The sequence below is a fragment of the Apodemus sylvaticus genome, chromosome 10 (assembly GCF_947179515.1).
Source record: "Apodemus sylvaticus chromosome 10, mApoSyl1.1, whole genome shotgun sequence".
Lineage (NCBI taxonomy): Eukaryota > Metazoa > Chordata > Mammalia > Rodentia > Muridae > Apodemus > Apodemus sylvaticus.
In genome coordinates, this window is record NC_067481.1 from 58,451,369 (window position 1) to 58,478,275 (window position 26,907).

General features: G+C 42.4%; 1 protein-coding gene across 1 annotated transcript in view; it reads left to right on the plus strand.

Moving 5' to 3' along the window:
* Dnah9 (dynein axonemal heavy chain 9) overlaps window positions 1-26,907 on the plus strand; it is a 347,292-nt gene that overhangs the window by 125,386 nt on the left and 194,999 nt on the right. The window contains exons 28-32 of the mRNA XM_052195119.1: window positions 3,968-4,072; window positions 12,812-12,969; window positions 17,035-17,173; window positions 19,651-19,938; window positions 23,352-23,562. Of these exons, the coding sequence (XP_052051079.1) occupies window positions 3,968-4,072; window positions 12,812-12,969; window positions 17,035-17,173; window positions 19,651-19,938; window positions 23,352-23,562 (901 nt within the window). The remainder of the gene's footprint in view (window positions 1-3,967; window positions 4,073-12,811; window positions 12,970-17,034; window positions 17,174-19,650; window positions 19,939-23,351; window positions 23,563-26,907) is intronic.

Sequence of the window (26,907 nt, forward strand, 5' to 3'; positions counted from 1 at the left end):
CAGAAAAAGCCAATGACTTTGAAACTGGGAACATTTGGAATGATTTCTAAACCAAGGGGTGAGGGGCACTTGTAAGAGTCATGACTGTGTCTCAAAACTTCTGACTCCCTCTGCTTTCCCAATGCCATTTTTCCACCTCTCCTCTCTTGGTCTCCCTATCCCATATGCTTTTCCTTTAGCAGAATTTCCATTTTAACTTCTGATGACTGTTCATCTGTCCTCATCTTCACCCATATTCTAGTCCTGGCTCCAATTACATAAAAGGTTTCTGGTGCAGTGGGTCTTCCCCACATTGGGAGGAGCTTGCCACTTTTCCCTGTCATATTTCCCACCCCATCACTCAGATGGAAACTTCAGTCACCCTGCCTGTTTGCACCCTTAGTTCCCCAGTGCAAATCCGTCATCACCATGGATTTCCCCTCACCACCCTCCACTTTCATCTTTTTGCTGTGACCTGTCCTGATTCCAGGTCAAGGGCTTTGCCTCATGGCTTGGTGATGCTCCTACTTACCAACTACACCAAGAGATGTGTACAGTGCGCAAGTGGGGTGACTTGGATTCTGCTGCTGGTTCTCAGGGAATAATGAGATTAGGACACTATGGAAATCCCTTTAAGGCTTTATGTATTGTCTACGTTCATAAAAGGGATAAAACTTGAAAAGCTTTCAAACCACTATGTTAAGCATAGGATTTTGTTCCTGAATTTCTGACTTAGGGTCCATAGTGTTTATTAGGTTGATATACACAGTTATACACCTACATGAATATATATATACATATATACATACATACATACTTATGTACATACAAAGGATGTGTGTGTGAGGATGAATGGATAGATAGATAGATAGATAGATAGATAGATAGATAGATAGATAGATAGATAGATTAGATAGATGCATGCATGCATAGATAGATGGATAGATGGATAGATAGATAGATAGATAGATAGATAGATAGATAGATAGATAGATTAGATAGATGCATGCATGCATAGATAGATGGATAGATAGATAGATAGATAGATAGATAGATAGATAGATAGATAGATAGATAGATAGATAGATAGATAGATGCATACATATATACATAATACATAGAAAGGTACATAGATATATAGGTACATAGATATACAGATAAATACATAGATAGATGAATAGGTAACATTCTCAACCTATAGGGAGAATAAAGCTCAGTTCCTGGCATCCCCTCCTTTTCCTAGAGACATCCTAACTACTATCCCTAAGGCTGCCATGTCATCCTCGTTCTGACTGCAGTTTGACTCTCCCCATTTGATGTGTGTGTTCTTGTTCATTGTATTTTTTCTCACAAGAAGGCCCAGAAAGGCCTTTCTTTTCTATCCTAGGTACTGTTGATTCCTCATGTTCTAAAGCATTCTCTAGCAGATAGTACCTGCTCAATTAATATTTGTTGGATGAATAGATGAGAACAACAAGTTTTTCTTTATTTTATTAGTAGTTTTCTTTGTAGAGCATTTTCAAATTTGGATTACAACTGCTACACAGCACCCCCATGTACTCTTCCTTCCTCCCACACAGTTCCCCTATAAAGTATATTACATTAAGGTGCTTTGGGTAGTTATAAGTCAAACTGGCACAGCCAGAGTCACTGGAGAGGATGACTCAATTGAGGCTATGCCTTCATAAGATCAGATTGGACGCAAGCACATAGGGCATTTTCTCAGTCAGTGACTGATGTGGAAGCGCCCAGCTCATTGTGGGTGGTGCCTCTGCTGGAGGTCCTGGGTTCTATAAGAAAGCAGGCTGAGGAAGCCAGTAAGCAGCACTTCTCGTGGCCTCTGCCTCCACTCCTGTGGAGTTCCTGTGCTGACTTCTTTCAGTGATGAACAAGGCTGTGGAAGTGTAAGTCAAATAAACCCTTTCCTCTCCAGCTTCCTTTTTGGTCAAAGTGTTTCATCACAGCTACAATGATCCTAAAATAACAGGTTAATGTAACATGTACAGTGTCAATATACTGCTCTAAACTGAAGTCTAAGACTATGTTGGGATTCACTGTTTGGAAGAACAGTTGACAGTTCTATAGGTTCAGGGAAGTGTATAATATCATCTGCCCAATGTCACAGTACAATGTGCTGTAAGTAGTTTCTCTACCTCTGCTCTACCTGGGTCTCTTTCTCTTCCCTGACCACCCCCACCCCTTTCCTCAAAACACCTGGCAACTGCTGATCTTTTTGGTTCTCTTATATTTGCCTTTTCCTTCTGAGTTTGAGAGTTCTGGGGTTTAATATGACTTGGGGTATATTTTCCCTCACTCTTTAAACTCTGCCCTATATCTAACCTTGCCTAGGTAGCTATCTGACTGATTCTGACAAAATGTTGCCTTAATCATTGTCTCTCATGCAAACCTCTAAAGACTCCTTGTAATAAATTCAAGGCTTTCCGTTACTGAGACTTTCCTTAGTAATCAATTTTCCATCCCAAATGGCACCTTTACTTTTCTCTGGGCACATCATTATTTTGCTCATTTTTCTTCCATAATCTTTCATCCTCCTGGACAGCCTTCCCCTCTCCTCAGCACACAGACATGAGCATGTGCTGCAGAGTGGACGCTGAAGCGCCTTCTTCTGGAACCAGGTGTTTAGGCTTCTGTCTGCCTCCTTTGTTTTCTCTGCCCATTTAGTTGGAGTGTATCCTGAGAATGTCAGATGTTACATGAGCAAAAACGAATTGCAGCCATGTAACAAAATAATCTTGTCTTAGAAACTCAAAATGTATATATATATATATATATATATGTATATATATATATATGAATATATATATGCATGTATTTATGTATGTGCATGTTTATGTATATAGAGAAAGGAGGGAGGAATATATACATATATATGAGTATATATATATATATATACATACATACACACATGTAATATATTTTTTTATAGATTAGACAAATGCATGCTCTCCTACTGATCTACCCTCACAGCCCATTAGTATATATTTAGAACTTGGCAAAGGTGGATTATGGAATGTAGTCTTTTTCCCAACTTTCTTGACAACAGAAATCCTCTTCTCAAGAACAGCTGGCATTCCACAAAGCACATCTTGGAATGTGCTATTGTTCTGCCATCTCATCTTCACTGATCACACTGGAGTGCTCTGGCCCATTCCTCTCTGGGCTCTGTGACACTGTCACCGTTCAGTCTGCAGTCTTCACTGGAACTAATACTTCTGTAGCAATTCTATTCTACTTGTGTACCTTATTGCCAACACCTTCATTAAAGTCCTTGCAGGAACCATATCCAGCAGCAGGTCCAATACACACCACTAGTCATTTCAAAAGCGATCTCTTGATTGATGTTGGGACTCCTATGACTGCATATCCCTGGCATTTTAGAGGCATCCCATAGCCAATGGCCTCCTGTACCCACTCCGTGCCACTGGCACATTGCTCACTAATTCCTCTTTAATACAAGCATTTTTTTCATTTTAGGATAGAAATATATTCTTCCCTTTGAAATTCCTTCCCTGCTCTCATTTAACAAGATTTTCCCATAGTTGCCTCTAACTTGTCAGTTCCTGACATTCCCAGCTCATCAGCTGGGAAACCTGAGCACAGCTGAGCATAGATTGACGATACGGGCATTGGATTCCCATTAGGGTGTGCCAAAGCCTGAACAGGTTATTTATCTATGTTGTATAAGAAAAGCTATCTTTTATTCATTTCCTGGGACTTTGAATGCTCCAGAATGCTCAGAAAGAAACCCTGATGACATCTTAAAGGGGTTTCTCACTTGCAGCACCATGGGAAGCTTGTTTGATACCATGACTTGCGTTGTTGCCCATCACCTTCAAAAAAATAATTGTTCTTGAAATTACAATGCTCATTTCAGGGGAATGATGTGTCTATAACTAAAGAGGCTAGAAAATGACTGTGGACATGATTCTAAGATATTGTCATTTAATCTTTATATGTTTCCTTGCAGTCCTGTGGCAACATCTACAAAGGCCTGGCTCAGACTGGTGCCTGGGGCTGTTTTGATGAGTTTAACCGAATCTCTGTGGAGGTCTTGTCGGTGGTGGCTGTCCAGGTATGGGCTAGGAGAGGGTGGGAGCCTCACAGTCTTCATGACAGCCCCTGCGGAAGTCTATAGCCTGTTGTTTTCATTCTTCCTCAGCAACATTTTCTCCTACCACTTGCCTTTCCAATCCCCTTTCTCCATCTTTACGATATGTTTTCCTCCATGACCCATCAAAGCATGTCCATGACCATGTCCATGTCCATGTCCATGACCCATCAAAGCATGTCCATGACCCATCAGAGCATGTCCATGACCATGTCCATGTCCATGACCCATCAGAGCATGTCCATTTCTAACCAGGAAAGTCTCCTTCTCTGTGTGTAAAGCAGAACAGAAATTATTTGTCCTACCTGCTTCAAAGAGGGGCATAAATTATCAGCGAAGGAGGTGGATCCCAGCTGCTTGAAAACATGCACATTGCTGTAAAACCAGGGCTCCAGTTTCAGCCCTTATATCTGTTATAGAAGCTTGTAAACAAGTTGCCCCACATCTCTCAGGCAAAACCACTCATTTATGTATAAGACTACAGTGTCACTGGGCTTAAGTGAGTGACAGTACCCAATTCCAAACTTCAAATGAGTTCTTGACACAGGTATGAGTACTTTAGTATTCTAGAAGGGATCTGAATATCTACACTATAGAGTAAGACTCTGAAATCTACTATCTTACAGTCAACCCCTAAAGGCTTGCTGTAAAGGATTTGAATTAGGGTCAGGGATCCATGGCCAAAGAGAGGAAAACAGGAGAAAAAGCAGAGGGTGAATTCCTTAGCTAAGTCTCTTATACCAGACACAAGTTTGTGTTTACATACAAAACAATCAAACACAAAAACTTCTTCCCTTTTGGCTTATTTCTAGATCATTACACAGGTAGCACTATTTCAAAAAAGGAGGTGGAAGAGGAGGAAGAGGAGGAAAAAAGAACAAGTGGGGGAGAGAGTGAAAGGGAGGAGAGTGAAGGGAAGGGAAGGGAGTCTACAGCTATGAGAAAGTTTATGATCTGGTCCCTGTAGATCTGTGTAATTGTAAACATGGTCAATACTCAACTGGGCTGAGCTTTTCTTTTCCTTTTTTTTTTCTTTTTATGGCAAGGATGCAGAATGGAGGAAGGGTTGGCAGAACAAGGGTGGGGATGGAATATCAGGCAGAGGAACCACATGGGAGAAACTGGCCAAGCAGCTTTATTCTCTTCAGCGGAGTATGTGCCCTGGCAGGAGCCTGCCTCTGTCTACATAACCTCCAGCTGTCACCCTCTCATCCAGCATGCTCTCCCTGTTACCAGAGGCTAAATGTAGAGCTCTGAGCAGAGAACTAAAGCAACTGCTGGGGAGTGGTCAACCATGTGCCAGCTGCTATTTCACAACACCATAGCCCTGGGTTTCAACTACCACTGGGAGCCATGAGCCATCATGGGACTCCCAGAGGCCCTTCACTTGCCTGTTCAATGCCAAGGCTACTCCATAAACACTGACCCTGGCCCCAGCTGTCCCTTAGTGGAGCTGCCCCAAAGCGAAGTGCACTTTCCCCTTCAGATTGGCTCTTCTCAGTTGGAGCCAGTGAAGGTCTGGATGCAAGGCCCAAGTGTGACCTGAAAGCTCTCTTGCATCAGCATCCTTCTGCCTTGACTTGGTGAGTTGATTATGCTAATTTCTGTGATCTCACATTAGCATGACTTGACAGGGCCTAGGGAGGAAGCTTTTCTACCAAGAAGCTAGAACTGAGGATGTGGGTGAATGGGAGAGTGCTTGTCTAACAAGCACAAGATCCCAGGTTTTTCCAAAACCTCATGGCACTGAGTCACCCCAAACATAAAGGGCTTATTTCTCTAGACAGCCAATGGTTAAATATTTATCAACATACCTTTGCCTTGTATAGATAGGAGCCTGCTATTACCTTAACTAAAACCAATTATTCATATCTTTGTAAGAAATTCTATTAGTCTTTTTCTGTGATTATAATGAAATACCTGAAATTGGGTAGCATATAAAGAAAATGGGTTTAATTGGCTCACATTTCTGGACTTTCAAGAACACAAATGTTGCAATGACTTTCTGCTGTTAAAACCACATGATTCAATCATGAGTCCTAACCCAAATAACCTTTTCTAACTATAACCACCTCCCAAAAGTTGGACCTCAGGGTACCATAGCTGGATCAAATTCCTTCTCGATGTCTCATAATGAAGATTTAACTCCAATATATTAACCCCTGGAGACAAATTGAAACCATATCCATTCCATACCATACCATACCATATCAGAAATTGCATGTCTTCTGGCTGTTTTCACTCTTGGATAGTCATTTTGCAACTTAGAGCCAGGAACAGTGTCATAGAATCTCTCTGTGAACTGTTGAGACTAACACTTTCCTGGGTAGCTTATGAGTGGTTCTGAAAACCTGGGAGACACCATCTTTTCTTTGTAGCAGCCACTGGACATGGCTCTATTTCCTTCTGTTGTCTCTTATACCTGGAGCTTCTCTTCCCCCTTCTCCCAATGCAGACATCTGTCTTCTGGTCCCCTCTGCCCACTGTTCTATTATTTCCGTTCACCTGTATGCCTTCCTCTCATCTCTGCATTCATGATTTCTGTGCCCTCTCCTCTGGCTGCTTGCCACAGTGTTTAGAGGACATCTCCTGCTCTCAACAGCCAGGCATTGTTGTCCCTGACTCTACTTGAGGCCAGAACACTCATGCTGCCTAATTCCATTGATGGGTGTCTTAGGGCAATGCTTAGTGCTAGCAACTTGCCACAGGCTATCTCTGTGTGTGTTCCAAAGCATTCGTGCCAGCATGCCACACACAGAGCCCACTGAGCCAATCACAGTTCTTTTGGTGCAATAATTTTTTCAATGATTTGATGTCTAAAATATTTAAATGAAAGATCTATAGATCATAAGTACTCAAGTGTGAGGATGAGAGTCCTGGTAGTAGTCCTGGTAGCAATGGTGATGATGGTATAACTGATGATAATGCAATGGTGTGGTGGTGATGGTGATGGTGGTGGTATTTGTGGTAGGAGAAATGAAGGCAATGATGAATCTGGTGATGATTTTGGAGATTATGTTAGTGGTTAAGCTGATGGTAAGGAAAGCAGTGCTGATAATGATGTTGATGAAGGCTAGTGATGATGATGAGGGTAGCATAGAGATAATGATTCCTATGGCACTGATGAAGAAGGTGATGATTATGAAGGTGTGTGATTATTATGTTGGTGATGGTGAGGATGGTGGTGATGAAGGACTGGTGATGGTAAGGATGATTGCTGTTCTTGTCATTTTAATATGGCAGGATATGAGTCAGAAATAGATGTCTGTGACCCATGGGACAGGGGTGAATTCCACATCTGCCTTGACCAGGCCTGTACCACCTACAGGGCAATGCTTAGTGCTAGCAACTTGCCACAGGCTATCTCTGTGTGTGTTCCAAAGCATTCGTGCCAGCATGCCACACACAGAGCCCACTGAGCCAATCACAGTTCTTTTGGTGCAACAATTTTTCAATGATTTGATGTTTAGGGTTAGGGTTAGGGTTAGGGTTAGGGTTAGGGTTAGGGTTAGGGTTAGGGTTAGGGTTAGGGTTATCCTCACTTATCCTTAGCGGGAATATTCCCAGATGATCTTACCAACCCTAAACATTCACTAGCTGTTGAAAGAGTGTCCAGTAACTGTGGTCCACTTCTCAAGAGGCAGAAAACAGAATGACCTTATGTTGAGAAGTTGGTGTAGGATGTCTCCTCTTTTGTTCCTAAAATTAAGTAAAATATGTTCAACTTGGAACTCTTTGATACTACCATATTCTAGTCTAGGGATACACCCTTAAAAGACAGCCAGGAGGAAGTGGTCTCACAACAGCTAAGGCAGAATTGGAGCTGGCAACATTTAAAATCATATAAGCATCCAAGGAGAAAATTGTGCTTAATTATTCACACAGTCATCCTGGCTGGCATATTGGTTTGGAAGCTGTGCCAGCTGCTGACAGTTCCCTGCTGTCCCCGCCCCTTCTCACCCCTCTCTGCTCCTCATCCCAGTTACTTCTGAAGAAGTGATTATGCTCCAATGTTTACATTGCCGGATATTTTCCTGTCTCTGTCAGGTTGGTCAAGCAGAATTGCATATCCATTTGGGAAAATCCTCATTGTGGCAATTTTGAGAGAAATTACTCGCTATTTTTAAAAAAGCATTATCCTGCTTAATTCTTTTCAGAATCTCCTCATTGCTGGCTCAGCCAGTTCTCTAGACCTTGGATTATCTGAGCCTCGGGAAACATTTTATCAAGGTCCAACTTATTACCTTGATCCTGTATCCCGTGACCTTCCTCCATATTCTCTGGTGTCCCTACTACTTGTGGGTACAGACACTGACAGGATGCTGTGTTGCTACATGAAGCAGCTGAGCAGCCAATTCCAGTTGAGACTGTGAGTTCAAAGCTAGCCTGTGAGGACCTGTCCTCCCCAAAATAAATAAAGACCAGAAGATCTATTAGCAAGGGATTTGCAGCCATGGTTCCAAGGACTCCGGGCATAGAAGAAATGCTTCAGACGCAGAGCCAAGAGAAATGCCCCAAGTTGCACCCTCTGTAGAGATGCTTACTGTAAAAGAACACAGAACTCTGATAAAATGTACAAAGTGGTGACTGGGTTGTTTATCCTGAAGGCGTCCTTCAGCACTGCACCATCCTACCATCACTGTGGAATCCAGGCACGCTTTTAACAATGGATGGAATTTGAACAACGGCCTCATAAAAGAGTAACCAGAGAATGAGTTACACCCCTAGACTGGAAGGAGTGTGGTAAAGGAGTAGGGAGAAAAACTGAGAATATTTACACAGATTGGGTTAGCCTGTGAGCTCCCTAAATTCTATCGTGTACACAAAGATAAGACAATTTGCATATGTCATACACTATGACAGATTCAAGACCTGAGCCGAGGACACAGGACAGACTTCTGACAATGCCAGCTTCCAGGATTGGTCTGTTGCAGAAGTCTGTCCTGGGCAGTGTAGACTATCCACCCACTAGATGCCTGCAGTATCCCTCTGCTCCATGCTATGAGAATGTCTCCAGATTCACCCATGGAGATGGGTGAGAATGATCCCCAGTTGACAGCTATAGCACCCTTGCACCTTCACATTTCTGTGTCTTTCATTGGTGATATGAACATCTTTTCCTGTTCATAGGAAATGTATGTAATGTATAATAGATATTTTCAGAGTAAAACAAATGACATGTACATAGTAAATACAAATAAACTTGCAGGAGTCTGTCCCCTAAGTGATCACAGGCTCCTTGTAGGTACTCTCTGTGGTAGTCATAGCAACCAGACTATCTACTAGGTTCTCAGAATATGTAGGGACTTATCCTCAGTTAACTGATGTCAGCCTGAGTCTGATGAGGTCATGCTTGACTTCTGTCGTGCGCCTTCTGGTGAGGTGGCCAAACATACAACCCGTTTTCAGCTTGTTTGGTTTTAAGTCTTAGCGCGCCTACCCTGGCAACTGTTCATTATTAGCCACCTCTTTTTTTTTCCTGTTAACTTTTCTTTTTTTCTGTTAACTTTTCTTTTGAGCCAATTTTAGATACTTAAAAAGGTTTCAAGGATGGTAGCTTCTATTCATCCCCCTAATGCTAACTTAAAAGCAGAATGATTTTTTAGCCACCTTCTGCCTTACTTCCAACCCTGCAAAATTAGAGTCTAAAACCACCCATCTCAATCTCCAGAGCCATGAATGGGAAGCTTTCTGTACATGGTTCAGAATAGTGCTAGTTCTGATTCATTATTATTATTATTATTATTATTATCATTATCATTACTACTATCATCATCATCATCATCATCATCATCATCATTCCCAATGGCTTTAAAATCCTCAGAAGAGATACAAGTTTAGAGATATGTGTGCAGAGTTGATCTGGAAGCCTCCACCCAGCAAAGCATTAGATCCTCACCTTCCCCGTGCACCTGTGCACCTGTGTCCCCCTCTGCCAACCCCAACCTTCTGGAATGTATCCCAGCCCCTTGGATTCTGATTATCGTTACATTCCCAAGGTTTGTCCTAAGAGTCTCAGTTGTTGCAGAGGCAGTGAGGAAAGTCATAGCCATTGTCTCCTGACTGGCATGAAGCAGGCTAAGAGAAACACCTGTCAACACAGAGGCTGCAGCATCATCCACACCCACCAGCCTTCTCAGTCACTTCCCTCAAGAGCCCACAACAGCATTTTACACAAAAGCACAGATGCCTCTAATCCAAAGTGAATGTCCATCATAAATTCCTGCTGAGTGTGGGCTTTCCAGGTTTCAATGTTTGGGTAGAGATTGCTGAGTCAGAGCCAACAGCAGGAGGGTCCTACGCTCTAGCCTTGGCTTTCACCCAAAGGTAGCACAACAGCTTGTAAACACTAATTAAACTTGCCTCCCTGTCCCTAGCCAAGAAAGGGCTCTGTGTATTTTATAGATTTAATGACTAGGAAGGAAGGAAGGAAGGGAACAGACTTTACTCACCACCTAACTTTCAGATATTGAGGGTAGCAAGGGGCTCCAAGGTAGAGCAGGGTGGAGCTATGAGGCCAGAGTGAAAGAGCAGAGTTCAGCCTGGGTGGCCAGTGCGCAGGGTGCTAGAGGTTGGCTCTGCCTGAGTGACATTGGTATTCTGCTCATAGAGAAGTCTCAGGTTCCTCCTAATTGCTGTGAGCTCAAATACATTCAGTTATTAGAACTTGACTGCAGAAGAAGAGCTGAATCCTAATTGCCAAACTGTCACTGTCACATATCCTGGCAATGGTGTTCCATTCCCTTTCTCTCCCACCCACCCACACACACACACACACACACACACACACACACACACACACTCCATACCCCTCTGTAGAACTGGGCTACGCTTGGCTTTTCTAGAAGCTGACCTTGACAGATGTGCTGGAAGTTCATTTAAAACTCTGCCCTGGTCTCAGCTTCAGGTTTTGCTTCCCAGACCTACAGGAGGCTGGAAATTCCCAGCGATACTGTGGGACCTAGCTGAGCAAAGCCAGCCGGCTGGTCTGTGTTTTTGTCTTCTTTCTAGAGCTGATCATTTTTGCCCGTGTTTCAAAGAAGAGTGAAGAGCATACACGGTTGAGTTCCATTTGTTGTTCTTTTCACTGAAAGAGCTTCCCAGAATGGAGCTCCGACCAGGTCACACTTGTTAGACTGGGACTGGTGGAAGTAATAATAGAAAGAGGAGACAGGTATCTACAGAAGCAGGCTGACCTTTAATCAGAACAATGAAGGGCACTAGTCTAAGTGTACGCTGAAGCATGGGGGTGGGTGGTAGGGGCTGGAAGGCTTGGAGGTTTTATAGGGCCAAAGGGAACTTTGGGGGATGGAAGATTCCATCTGAAGATCAGTTCCCATGTGGCCTCAGGAATGTCCCTCATCCTAACTGCCTACAAAAGCTATGAGGATGTTATAGTGTGTCAACCTTTCTGTCCAGAGCTTCTCAGCTCACCTGAAGATTTGGGGTTACTAGTCCTTTAATGTTTGAGATAAGATCATCCTCTGGCTTCATCAGAGGCAATTAGGAAGTGGGACCCGCTTGAATAGGTCCCATTTCAAGTCTCAGCATACCTGTGCCATTCTGGCTCATGACATCCTCCCCATAGCCGGGACTCTCCAGTCTGTAAAGAGGACATCATTCAGACTCCAGACATGCACAGTGGGGGAGAGATAGTGGTGGCTTAGGCTGAGACAGTAACATAGCTGCAGGGGCAAGGCCCACATTCTATCGCCCCACACATGCTGCTGTTTGCTTCTATGTAGATTTCACCACTACTAGAACAAGCCTGGGGTCAGGGCAGGTACCTGTGTTCTCACCATGGGTCAGGGACATGGATTCAAGCCCTGCTGCCCCACAGACAGGCTCTACAACTGTGGGCAAACCTGTGCTTCTGCTTTATGATAGTGAGGCAGAGGCAATGGGTTGACGTGTTCCCTTCAAGTATCTTGATGAGGTTAGAATGGATTTCTGTGCAGAAAAAATGCTCAGGGCTAGGAATGAGGCCAGAAGGCACAACACTGGCATGTGCAAGTCCCTGAGTTTGTTCCCTAGCACCCCATCCCTCATGACCCCTCTCCCTGGCCCTCTCTTTGTCCCTGTCCCTATATATATATATATATATATATATATATATATATACATATATGTATATATATATATATATATATATATTACATACACATACACATACCATACACATATACATATGTGTACATTGTATGTACATATATGCATATATACATATAAATTGCATATATATTACATATGCATACCCATACCCATACACATATACATTGACTATACATTTCATATATATTACATGCACATACACACACCTATGGAGGCTCACCTGGGCCAAAATGATCCCTCTCTAGGTGCTGCTGAGATTACCATAGCCTTCTCCACTCACACATACACATTTACATTTACACTTATTCTCTCTCTCTCCCTCCCTCCTTCCCTCCCTCCCTCCTTCCCTCCCTCCCCCCTCTCTCTCTCATTGCAGTAGCCATGGTGTAATGAATGAATGTTGGAGTGTTGATGTAGACAGCCAGACTCCTTATTGCCATCAGCAAAGACTCCAAGATCCCAGCACCATGCCTGTTCTTCGATGCAGGGGGCCGTACGACAATTGCCTGAGCTGTGTGTCTGGATTTCCAGCTTTAGTTACTGCCCACCACTAAAATGTCAGCTGTCCTCTTTCCTCTGCTCCTCCACCAGGTTAAAAGCATCCAGGATGCAATCAGAGACAAGAAGCAGAGGTTCAGCTTCCTCGGGGAGGAGATTAGTCTTGACCCTTCTGTGGGCATCTTCATTACCATGAACCCAGGCTATGCTGGCCGCACCGAACTGCCAGAGAACCTCAAGGCTCTCTTCAGGTATGTATGTCTCTACGCAAGGACTCCCTAATGAGAAATTTCTTGAATTTTCCTACTAAATACGTAGTTTACACCTTAGAGAAAATTTGGAACATTTAGAGAGCAGGTGTTTCCCCCCTGTTGATACCACATTGATCTTCTGTTGGCCCTCAGATATCCGTAGCAAACAGTTTCATAGTTTGGGGTGGGACCCTGGCTCTGTTTCCCTCTCTCCATGCTGGGACCCAGTCTGGCTTGCAGCTATACAGCTCTTGTGTGTTCTGCCGCTGTCTGTGGGTTCATATGTGTGTAAGTCCTATTGTGTTGGGAGAGGGAAAACATGATCAAATATATTGTATGAAAAAAAATTTAATTAGAAAAAACAAAAGTAGATTTCTAAAGATCTACTTTTACTATAATGACACCATTAGTAAAATTATTATTTGCTTAATTGTAACTCACACATATCGCATATGTATAATTAATTTTATTTTATATATTTGCAATATACATTTGCCACTTGTATAAATTTCATTCTTTATTTTCCATCCCCTAGCCTATCATAAATATTTTCTCCTATTGCGTATTTTTAATAAATCTCATCCCATGGCTACATATTTTTCTATCAAGTATGTGGTTCCTGGTATAATTAATTGGCCCCTCATGGATGCATATGAAAAGTGTTTCTAGCATTTAAAATAAATTCATACATAATTCTGTAATGTACATTTTTTGTATATAAATCTTTTTTCTGTATACATGATTATTTTGTTTGGCTAGCTTCCCAGAGTGGAATTACAGAGTTAACGAGCAGGAACATTTTTAAGGCTTTTGATACACATTGCCAAATTACTTTCTAAAAAGCTCAGTGTCAAATTACATCCTGGTAAAGACACATGGAAACACCCCCTTTTATTTCATTCTTGTTGTCTATGCATACGGCAATGTTTTTAAATCTTTTTTTAATTTTATTTTGATAAGAAAACATAGAGATCCTTCCTAGCAGGAGCTAGAGTTTGCATTCTTTCTTCAGACAAGTGAAGTTGGCCCGACAAAGAGAGAAATGAAGGATGTTTCCTGCACTTTGGAGCTTCTGTTTATTAAACTTTTTCCTAAGGGAGAGAGATAGTGGGAAGTGTGACAATACTGTTTGTCTCATTTGACAGCTGGGGGACAGTGCCCTCTCCATAGGAGGAGAATCGACCTCATGGTGCCCAGTCAGGCTGCCAGACATCTCAGTAGTTGCCCCAGTCTCTCTCAGATTTGGTTTTTTACTTGCTTGCTTGCTTGCTTGCTTGCTTTAAAACATGGTCCTACTATGTAGCCCAGGCTGTCCTAGAATCTGTGATTCTGTTTGCCTCAGCCTCTTAAGTACTGGGATCATGAATATGTGCTGTTACACATCTGGCTCAGTCTCTCACCCCTGTTGGATCAATTCTCTTTGTCATATCAAACAAAAAGCATCGAAATATTAGCAGGCTATACTCACTGTCCCAGAACAGTGGCTGTTTGTTTCAATACTTATTAAGTAAGGAACAATAATAATGCAGCCAAGTTCAACATCCAGGTAGAAATCATTCCTCATGTTTTCTCTTTCAATTTAAAGTCATCTTATCTTAGTCTAGGCCATTTGCAATAGCAAAGCGATCTGTAGACCAACTGACCTGAACAGAAAGTACTTCTCAGGGTTCTTGAATCCAGAAGCCCAAAGTCTCAGAGGCTCAGATGGTCAAGTTCTGGGATGGCTCACTTCCATGTTTCAAGAGATGGTCATCTCGGGTATTCCTCTGTGGCAGAACCAGCAAGCTTTCTCTCTGACCTCATCTTATTATTACAGCCTCAGTCTGGTGACCTCTACTTCCCAATCCCACCAAACTGGAAGGTTCCATAACAATCTTAAGTGGATACAATTATTCAGACTCTGGCAGTCTAAAGTATATTCACAGATGAAAGATTGGAAAAATATGAACAATAGTTTTGAGATATTTATTTTTGTGTGAGGTGTATAAAAGTCTTGCCTGCATGTATATATGTGCACCACATACATGTTGTACTGGCTGCTTTTGTGTATCAGCTTGACCCAAGCTAGAGCCATCAGAGAGGAAAGAGCCTCAGTTGAGAAAATGCTGCCATGAGATACAGCTATAAGGCATTGTCTCAATTAGTGATCAATGCGGGACGGCCCAGCCCATGGTGGGTAGGGCCATTCCTGGGCTGATGGTCCTAGGTTCAAAAAAAGAAAGGCCAAGCAAACCGTGTGGAGCAAGCCAGTAAGCAGCATGCCTTCATGGCCTCTGCCTCAGCTCTTGCCTCCACATTCCTGTCCCATCTGAGTGCCTGTCCTGACATCTTTGGGTGATAAACAGCAATGGGAAACTGTTAGCCCAGTAAACCCTTTCCTCCCCCAACTTGCTTTTTGGTCATAATATTTTGTTGCAACAATACAAATTCTAAGACAATGTCTGATGCTCATGGAGGCCAGAAAAGGACATTGTATCTTCTGGGACTAGAGTTATAGATTGTTGTTAATGGCCACATTGGAGCTTGGAATGTAACCCAGCTCTTCTGTCAGAAAAATGAATGATCTTAAGCACAGGCCCATCTCTCTAACCCTGAGAAAGGTATTTTTAAAATATTAAGATGAACATCTGTTTGACATTAATTCTCACAAAGGCCCTGTAACATTGATGCTATTAGTTTCCCCCACACACTGTGAGAAAATTGATGAATCCCCTGTTTATTAACAGCAGAATGGGAGCTTGAGCCTGTAGGCTTGGCTTCTCCCAGCCTAGTCCTGTTACCTAGGGGCAATCCTGTAACTTCTTGTCATTTTTCTTCCCACACTGTGTCAGCATTTATTTTTCAAAGCTGAGAGCTGGCAATATTGTTTAATATACTGCTTTCATTAATTAATATTTTCCCATGTTACTTGCTAATCTTCCTTCTGCAGCATAATTTTCCACAGCCCCATTACATATCATTAATGCTCAGACTGCCAGATGATTTCAAGAACCTAAATATTTGGTGGCTCCTTCAATCCCGACTGCAATGTAAAACATTTCAAAGGACAATATGAACTTGAGTTAGTTTGAAAAATGAATGTTAACAACACAGGAAAAGTTCAATTAAAGAGACTTAACAGGGAGGTATCTCAGCCAGTAAAGTGCTTGTAGTACAAGCAAGAGGACTTGAGTTTGGTCTACTTTTTAAAAGCTGAGTGTGGTGCCAGTCATTCCAGCACTGGGGAGGAGAACTAAAGTATCTATCTCCATGGAACTTGAGGCCAGCCAGCATACCCGAATCAGTCAGTGATCTGTGAGGCAATGAGACACCTTGTCTCAACAAGGTGGGTGGTTTCTGAGGAATAGTATTCGAGCTTGATTTTTGTCCTCCATATCCAAGTTCAAACCCATGCACACACAATTAAATAATTGCAAGTTCCTATAACATACCAAATAAATTAATAGCTTTGACAATTCACTTAAAATTTTAAAACCTATATCGCTAGTGCCAGAGAAAAGAAAACCACAGTAAATTCTTATATAGAAATGAAAACCCCCAGCTCTTCTGTGTTCTCATGTATGCTATCTTCTGTCAAGATGGTGCTAATCTTGACCCTGGCCCTTAGCTTTGGATACTTAAATAAATTTCTATACAAATAAATGCAAAATAAGTCATGGCTGTCTGGAGGACATCCCTATCTTGAGGAGATGGAGCTGAGAAATGCTCTGATTCCAGCAGGCACCCAGAGAGAGATTCCATTCTCTGGGCCTATTTTAGACAGCTTGCTGTGTTAATCCTTGCCTTTGCATGAGGCACATTGACCCCAAGACACAAGACCTGAGCTGTAGCCCTGACTCTTCCCCACTCCTGTTAAGATTATCCACCACTTTGGGGTAAAAGGCTACTCCCTTTATCCTTAGTTAACTCCTCTCAGATTTAGAAGTGTAAGATGGAGTGATTGCAAAGGCCTTTCTGTGAATTTTTGCCCTTAAAGACAGCTCTTTGTGTGATTACAACAAGCATCTCTTGTTCTACAGTCTCCCCTTCAACTCAGTTCCTGGGCCTCTGTCTCCCTGCATCCAGGCCCTGTGCAATGGTTGTTCCAGACTTTGAGCTGATCTGTGAGATTATGCTGGTAGCAGAAGGATTCATTGAAGCCCGATTGTTGGCCAGGAAGTTCATTACCCTTTACCGGCTGTGTAAAGAACTTCTCTCCAAACAGGTAGGATCTCTCTGTGGAAGCTGTTGACCAAGCACCACTCTGAGGCCTAACACTAAACCAATGGACTAGGTCTATCTTACAGGGTATCTGGTCTGATATACAATAATAGAAGGTCTGAGTACTTCTGCAATCAAAGTTTGTGTTCAGTTTTCAACTCCACACTTGTTCAGAGTATTTGAACACCAAGTTGTTTTTAAATAGTGTTCTTCATGGCCTTTCTCAGACAAGTGCCCCATGAAAAACATAGCAGTGGTGAGCGACAGTTCCTGGAGGAAATGGGCTCTTTCTGAAGGGACATGGTATGGGATGTTTTACTCGGAGTGGTTTAGAATAAGAACTCTATGCTTTTTCTTAGTAGTGTGATTTTAAAACACCTTCTGCTGAAGGCAGACCCAGGAAATAGTGTCTTAATAAAATCAAACCCAGTATCTGCCTGGCCCATATTCTGCATGGAGAATTTCTTGGTGTCAAGGATAACCACAAAAGCTTCCCAGGAAGTTTCATGCTCCCTTTGGGGATCATCTTGCTTTGATCACCTTCACTGCTGTGGACTCTATCAGCCCTGTCACATAGTTACAAGATACAGGCATCCTGCCTTCTCCATACCTTTCATCACATCCTCTCTAGGTTGTCCATCACCACTAACTTTCAGGCCTGTGACTTCTGTATTCATAATCCTGTCCCATGCCTCCCTTTTGTATCCAAACATATATTGTCAATGGTGTACATCCACTTAGCACACTCAGAGATGCTCTTCCCTGCCAACCCCACCAACCCTTCTTTCCCTGCTGTCTTTGATACAGTATGTGAAGCCATCATGTACTGATTATTAATGGGGAGGATGGGGGACAAGGATTCATCCACAACACTTTCTTTTCCTTGAACCTAATTAACAAAGCGATGTTGCTTCTGCTTTATGGAGTCTCCTTGTGATGATACATTGTGATTGACACTACTGAGAAGTGAGAGCCTCAATGGAGGAACTGTCTCCATCATTCTGACCTGCGAACATGTCTGTGAGGGCATTTCTTAATTGATAGTTGATGTTGGAGGATCCAGATCACGATGGGCAGTGCCATCTCTAGGGAAGTAGGCCTGAGATATATAAGAAAGAGGGCACAATGTGAGCCTGGAAACAAATGAGTAAGTGGCTCTCAGTGGTTTCTGCTTCAAGATCCTTCCTTGAGTTACTCTCCTGGCTTCTCTTAATGATGAATTCTAGTTTGTAAGCTGAAGTAAACCTTTCTCCCAAAATTTATTTTGGCCACAATGCTTAGTACCACAGCAGAACCCTGATTAACACTAACCAGAACCTGCCACGCTTTTCCATGCTCACTGTAGTTGCTCTAGTTGCAAGTACCTAGGTCTCTCTGTTAGGCTCTTGCATCTGTCTCTAGGATAACTTCACACCTGGCAGTTTAGCTTCCTCAACCCATTCTTGAGATACCAGCTAAGCAATTATTTTCAAATGTTCCTCACTGGTCTTAGCATCAAGACAAACTTGTGATCCCTCTGCTAAAGGCTGTAATGTCCCATCCTCTGTCTTCCTCAACAGCTCACATTCATGGTTCTAATTCCAAGTTTCACCTGCCTGAGTCCTCTTGGAAGTTCCCTGAGATAAATTATCATCTCATCCTGAGTCAGTGGAAACCCTGTTTTCTTGACTGCAATGTTCTCTCGTCTGTGCCTAACTGACTTCTGCTCCTTCCAGTGTTCTATAATGCCTTTCCTTCAGAAGACCATATCTGGTCCCCAGCCCCCCAGGTACAGCCACTGAATCTTTGGTCTTCATTGCACATGCGAACCTTTTCCTTTGTGGCATTTATCACAGCTCTAATTATGTTGTGATATGGTGGGAGGCAAGCAGGGTCTTGAACCTAGATTCATGTGAGATCGAACTCTATATTATGAACCACTTCCTCCTCTCACCATGCTGTGGAACCCTGGGGCCAGTTTTATGATCCATTTGCCCCAGAACCTACCATTAGCACTGGGGGTACTGTGGAACTCTTAAAATTTTTTTTTGCAATGTTGGGAATCAACATATGCTAGGCAAGATCTCTGCCATTAACTATGTCCCTAGCCTCAGGAAATATACTTCGAAAAACTATTCTTGGTAAGTTTAGAAGCCTCTAAAGAAAATCTCAAGCTCAACCTACACCTTCTCTAAGAGCTAAGATTCTCTCTTCTTGACAGTCCTCGCACCCTCTGACTATATGGGAGCAACCAGATCAACTTGAAAATGGATCTTGTTCATCCTTCAGGGCCCCAGCCCCTTGACTGTTCTATGTCCACTGTGTTATCCTAGATGGGAAAGTAAAAGCAAGGCCAGACCAAGAACATAGTGTTCAGAGACCTACTCACCCACCTGAGCTTCATTGGTGACCATGCTGGAATTCTGTGTGCTTTATGTAGCCCAAGCATATGATATTCCACATCCACACAACTCTGGCCTTAGTGGTGCTATCTTCCCACAGGATCACTATGACTGGGGACTTCGGGCCATCAAGTCTGTCCTCGTGGTAGCAGGATCACTGAAACGGGGAGACCCTGACCGCCCAGAGGACCAAGTCCTGATGCGCTCTTTGAGGGACTTCAACATCCCCAAGATTGTGACAGATGATATGCCGGTGTTCATGGGTCTGATTGGTGATCTCTTTCCTGCTCTGGATGTCCCCCGGAAGAGAGATCTGGACTTTGAGGCTGTGGTTCGGAAAGCGATCATAGACCTTAAGCTCCAGGCTGAAGACAACTTTGTGCTCAAGGTATGTGAGGCTTTCCCTGACAAGCCTTCTCTGTTTCTGCATTCTTTACTTAGACCACCAGTTATGCCTCATCCTTCATGCCAATGTAATTTTAGCTGTACCGATATATATCCAATTAGAAACAGCTCAATGTACTTAGATCTTTAGTGGTGGACCCCAATGTGGAATAATGGTAGGAAAGACAAGAGAAAGAGGGAGCCTTCTGCCATTAACATCAATAGAAAATGAACTATTTAGTGCTAAAATCCTTAAGAGGAAAAGCTGAAACCTCATTGTATCTTGCTGCTGTCTTTAAGAGCAATTTAGGGTGCTCACGCTCTGCTGCAGAAGCTGCTAGAGCCCACAAAATTTTCTCCCTCACATTCAAACAGTGACTTAATGAGGAAGGTTCCATCTGGGTCTGATCTTTAATTGATATTAAAATAGTCTCCAACAGAACAGGACCTGCCTCTCTAATGAGGAAGCCCAGTGCTTAAATTGATTTAAGCCTGCAACATGCCTACTGACATTGAGGCAAAGTTAAAATGAACTGTGTGGCCACTGTGGTAGGGATAGGGGTCACTGCTACTTTTTTAGGGCTTGGAGCACAGTTTTCTGCATGCCTCTCTGCCCACACTAATCCTGGTTTTCCATGAGTCTGTTATCTGTGTGATTTTTGCAGAATGTGATGCTTCCCGGGTGTATATGAAATAGAAATGCCAGAATTGACTGCTTTATGCAGAAAGAAGATTGCCATAAAGACGACAGTTGCCATAAAGAACAGCCAAGGTGTCTAAGTACAAAGACATAGATTGCTCTTCCTGTCAAATAATAGGTGTGAGAAACACGGGCATCACTTTGGAGTTCCCATGTGGATTTTATATTCTATCTCACATTTGATCTCACCAACAACCCAAGGCAGATGATACAGAGGCATTTCACAAGTGGAAACATGAACCTCTACAAGATAGTACAGGAAGGCCTTTTATGCGGAAGAAAGTGTGCCCTCTGAAGGGGAGTATGGTAAAGATCTTCCAGGAGGAATTTCCAATACACAGTATGTTCATTGGCAGAGACTAAGCCCCAGTTATTATGAATTGCAGCGTGAACTGGTGCATACCCTTCCCAGTGCAATGAGACATGTGTTTTCATTGCTGGAATTTCATTTCACAGAAGAAAGGAAAACATGCCCTGCCCTTTGCACCCAGTAATCCATCCCCACTCACTGCCTCCTGTCTTCCAAGTTCAGTGGATAGATGGACTTTTGAAGTCAGGAAAGGCAAGATTGCCTTCCATTTAGGGTAAAAGGGGGTCAAGAAAGGGGTGTGTGCAGGAAATGCAGAGGTTATAAGGCAACAGCAGAAAGCCCAATAATGACAAAGGAAAGGGTATTGAGACGATGGGAACTGGGGTAGAGGGTTGCAGTAAGACTGGAGAGATAGCATGGGGTTGTGAATGAGAGGAGGGTTCTGAATGTCAGGCTGAGGGTGTTCCCTTTATTAAAGTAGCTGATCCTAGCATGCAACCACTTCAAAGAGATGAGTTAAACTCAGCAAGGTTCATACAATAGTTGTATCTAAAGATGCTGTCTTAAAATCAGGGTGAGTCATGTCTTTCCCGGCTTGCTGGAGTCTGGTCAGGGCATTTGGCACCCCAATGCCTGCCGTGTTCGTCAACAGTTTTCCTTCTGGTATCTTGTCTTTCATTTTGTCTTTCATTTTGTCTTTCAGTTGTCTGGCATTCTTTCTTCTTTCCTCCTTTCCTTCTCCATAGATTCTTAAGATGGAGGCCCTCTGCTAAAAAGTTCTTAAAACAGAAGACAGCATTCCCTACCCACTTCACACTTGCATTTCCACTTCAACTTGTATAAAATTAATTCCCCCAAAACTGTCTCATAGAGCCCTCTTGAAATCCTGTAATCCCTTAAAATTCATATTACAATGACTTAAAGACGAAGAAAATAGCTCATAGAACTATAGAGTGAGGAATAGACATTATAAAAATTATCTGAAAACATGGCAGAAGTATAACTTTGACAGACAAGAGGGATTGTGAGATAGGATACCTTCAGACAGAGATTCAGGAAAAAGTGTTATCCGGCTGGACAGACCTGTGTCCAGACTGAAAGGACTTAGCACAGAGCAGAGGGTATGATGTAGGGTCAGCCAAAGACACATCCTCATTGAGTTTCAAGGGACAGGGGCAGAGAAAATTAAGTTTGCTAGCTGGGAGGTAGAAGTGCAGGTGAGTCAGGAACTTTGAAGTTCAATGGCATAACACCAACTTTGACTCAGCCCTGGTGGAGGCCAACATGGCAGGCCACAGTGGCAGAAGTATGTTCTCAAGAAAAGGATCACATCTGGGAAGGAATCTTGAAAGGGCTGGCTAGGGCCTTAAGTTTGGGAGTCTTATATCCACCTTCTCATGAGAATGAACTAGGTCTCACAGGGTATCACAACCCTACAACTAGCATATATCTAAGTTACCTAAGCACTGCTCACTAGGCCATAGTCTTTGAAGTCCTGGCTTCCTTTGGTGATCTGGCAATCAATTAGCGAGCCAGGAAAATATCCACTATAATGTTGTCAAGTGTTGAGATACAGGAAAGGCATAGGTAAGCACAAGGCAGAGACGTGGGAATCAGCATCAGTGCAGCATCTATGTCTGTGTGGGTGGAAGTGTGCATACTGGGGGACGAGAGATGAGAGCAGAGTCTCATTTGAGCTAGATTGCCAAAGGGATTTGTAAGTCAGTCTAAGGATTTAGGACTTTATAGTTCTATAGGTAGCCACAAAGGAACAGACGAACAGCAGGAGCTTGACTACTACAAGTCTGTTTGCTTTTTGAGTTTTAATTTAGTGTCTGACTGCACAGTGTTTTGATGATACCACTTTCTCTGTGGTTTTTTTTTCCGTCTCTATCCTCCCCAAACCACCCAGCCATCTACATTACATTCTATATTATACTGCTAACTTTTGTGTATGCTGTCATCCTCCTATCCCCACATCTCCCATTATATCCTTCCTGTGTGTCCTCTGGGAAAACTCCTATTTGCCTGAGGAGGCCTGGTTCAAATGCCCTATTCTCTGGAAACCTTTCTTTATTCTTGTTGTCTTCAAGATCAGTGATTTCCACACTTTTTATAAATACTTGTGTTACATTTCCCCCACATACTATGATTTTCCAAAATGACTTTCTTACCTATCAGACTATGGCAGCAATAGGGATGCCCCTCATCTGGCAGCTTCTTAGAACTTAGTCAGCCACTGATACATGGGTAAACGAGGGAACTGTAACCACTTCACTCCTCCATTTGCTGACAAACACTCCCATTGTTCCATGGTTTACTCTGGAGCCTCACTTCACATACCAGCTTGCTCATAGCAGAGTGGGCATGATTAACCTGTCCCTCCCACTGCCTTTCCTCCTCCCAGGTGGTCCAGCTGGAGGAGCTGCTGGCTGTAAGGCACTCTGTGTTCGTGGTGGGCGGCGCCGGTACTGGGAAGTCACAGGTACTGAGGTCTTTACACAAGACCTATCAGATCATGAGACGCCGCCCTGTGTGGACTGACCTAAACCCCAAAGCTGTCACAAATGATGAACTCTTTGGCATCATCAATCCAGCCACTCGAGAATGGAAGGATGGTAAGAAGGAGATGCTCTAAGGCAAAGTCTTATCTATCCATAGAGTTCTAGTCGGGCTCAAAGGTCAAGAAGAGGCAAGCTGCAGAGAAGAGGGGCATCAGAAAGGAAGAAGCCACTTTGGGCTTGGAAGAGAACCCTACCTTTCCAGGTGACTCTCCCCTAAGGATTCTTCTAGCCCCCTCTTGTAGAGGTCCTTAAATTACCCCAGAGTGACTGCATTGCCTCGTATGGATTCAAGGGATATACAAGGAAGAGAAGTTTGTGTCTTATTCTCAAAGAAGTGGTACCTACCAGCATCCCAGAGAGGAGCCATCCCCACTACAGGCACTGCCCTGGCAGTGATAGAAAGATGCCTGCTATTTAACAGTGTCTGGGTCTAGTGCCTGGTGACACATGGGATAACCTTTCTATTCTAATAGAGGCTAATGTTGTACTCTATAGAGATACAGAGGACTCCAAACCCACAAACCCTGTTGTCTGGGTGAGGAAATATCAGGCTCTCCTAATGGTTCAATGTCTGACTTCATCAGAGCCAAACTGTCTGAATTTCCTTATTTTAAGAGCTTTAGCCAGAGGCCCAGAACAAGGAAAGTTAATGAGCTGCTTCTCTGGGTTTTATTTCCCTGTTGGTGATGCTTTTCTTCTCTGTGGCTACTACTCCTGTACTTCTTGTGTTTGGCTCTCTTTGCTACTCTGTATCAGTGTCTAAGAGTTCACATATTCATATGTATACGCATAACAGAAGCCCCAAAGACAACTCTGTTTGTGACCCATTATGTGTGCATAATGTCTCTTACCATCTTCTATAGAACTGCATGCTGTAATTTATCATGCTTTTTTTTTAAAGGAAATTATGTGTGTTTCTCTCTTTTAGCAACTGAGATTCCTGTTCATTTGTAACTCTGTCTAATTTTCAGATGCTCATATAAGATCATAAATTTGGTCAATAAGGATTCTTTTACATTCATGTTTTTTAGCCCATCTGGAATTTATCTGGGGACTTACCAAGAGGCAGTGTAGAAAAATCAGCTTCACTTCTTCCAGATGGGCAATTGATTCCGCCAATACCATTTATTAAAGAGGCTGTTCTTTCTATCTGAGCCTAAATGCCAGCTTGGTGTATATTAAATCCCATGCACACTGAGCTCCTGCTCCAGGCTTCCCAGTCTGTCCACTCTCATCTTTTCCTGTTCCTGAACTAGTTTCATTCCATGTCAGATGCAGTCATTCTGAGGCAGATTTTACAGTCTGATGAGGCACATTGGCTCTTATAATTCTTTCATAATTTTTGGAACACTCTCAGACACTTGTTTTTTATATTAATTTTGAGCATGTTATGATAATTTAATAATTTAAAAATTGTTATAATTCTACTTAAAACTATATTTAATTTATACCTTATGTTTGGAAAACTTGCAGAAACAATATAGTAATCAAGATTTTGTAAACAGTAAATAGGACAATTTCAAGGCAAATGGTATATAGCCTTTTAGAGATTTTTTTTTTAGAATTTGCTAAAAATATAGGGTGCTATTTTTCTATACCCCTTTTCACAATCATATGGTTCTTATAGAGAGAAAATGAAGTGTACACACAGAAGACTCCTTAATATATCACTGAATTAAAAAATGATACATAGTTATTCAACTTTGCATTCCATAAATAGAAAATATTTCTTTCTTGCTAGGTTCATGGAACATTTTAAAAAGTTTAAAATTCAGCTAATTTCAGAGAGACATATACTCAATTCCAAAGTCAGTCTCATGTTATAGGCCACATTCTCTGATAATGCAACCAAATTATAATTAGCCAGCAAGAAAATAACCCCAAACAAGCTCCTACTTGAAAATCAAGAAACAGGTTCTCTATACCTAAACCACCGAAATGATCAAGGTAAAACCCATCAAAGAACCAATGAGTGGGATGGTTTACACAGAGTCCAGAGAAGCTTTTAAATATGTAGCTCCAAAGCCTAAACTCTATCAAGAAAATAAACCAGGGAAAAAAGAAAGTTGTTCTCCCCACTGTGCAATTAAACTAAACCTGAGGGAAATTAAACTAATGAAGATAAAATCTGAAATTAGTCAGAAGGAAACAAATCAACAAACAGAAACAAACATAGATAAAATTACACTGAATATTGCTTTTTTGTTTTTTTTTCTTTAAATATCAATAAGTTTCTTGTGAATACTCTTGGTGGGGAAACAGTATATATTGTGTGTGCCTGTGTGCATGTGTATCCATGTCTGAGGTTGTATACCTGTGTGAGGGTATGTGTGAATACAAAGAGATGGGACAGGCCCAGAGAAATAGCTCAGTCATTAAAACGCTTGACGTATGATCACCAAGACCAGACTTCATAAGCCACATTAAAACACCAACCACATGGTGGCTCACAACCATCCATAATAAGATCTGATTCCCTCTTCTGAAGTGTCTGAAGGAGTATCTGAAGACAGCTACAGTGTACTTGCATATAATAAATAAATAAATCTTTAAAAAAAAAACCACCTTGCAGTGGTACATGCCTGTAACTCTAGTGCTGCAGAAGAGGAGACTGCCCTGGGCCTCACTAGTCACCTAACCTGGCTTATATAATAAGCTCCAGGCCTGCGAGGTTCCTGTCTCAAGGAAACCTAACTGGATAGCACCTAAGAACACCTGAGGCTATCCTGTGTTCTCCACACACATCTACACATGTATGAGCATGCTCTAATAAGTTTTAGAAATTATTATAGAGTAGTAGGATTAAGATTTAAGAAGAATGTTTAAGCAGATGGCATAAGATCTGAAGTAGATAACCCTGAGAAAAATGTAAATTTTTCTCACCATCAGGCCATAGCAAGTAAGGAGCTTGAGTGGATGAATGGAAGTTAACATGTACAGGTAGCAGAGAGGCAAAAACAAATAATCTTGGACCGTAAAATGGTGGCTCAGAAATCATTTTGTGGATCCAGAATGATATCAATACCAGCTTTTATGTAGAACTAAAGGGAAATCATGATCTTGTTGCTGCAGATGCGAAAATTCTAAATCAAGTATCCATAAAGAGAATCCAACAGTCTCAAAAGAGTTCTCGAGAACAGGCCAAACAATTTGTTTTAGAAAACGGTGACAACATGCTCTGATAAAGTAAAAGAGAAATTAATTTGATCAGTGGATACTAAAAGGTCAATAGCTGCTTCTAGCAGAAAGTTCTAGGTGAAATGGGATCTGGTGACACCCCCCCCCCCCACTCCAATATGGTGCATGCTGTACCTAAAGCCCTAGGGAAAATCAACGCTCCCTCATGACTGTGCAGAAGTCCTCTTCCTTAGGAAGGGGAGCAAGTCAGGGAAACCTCTT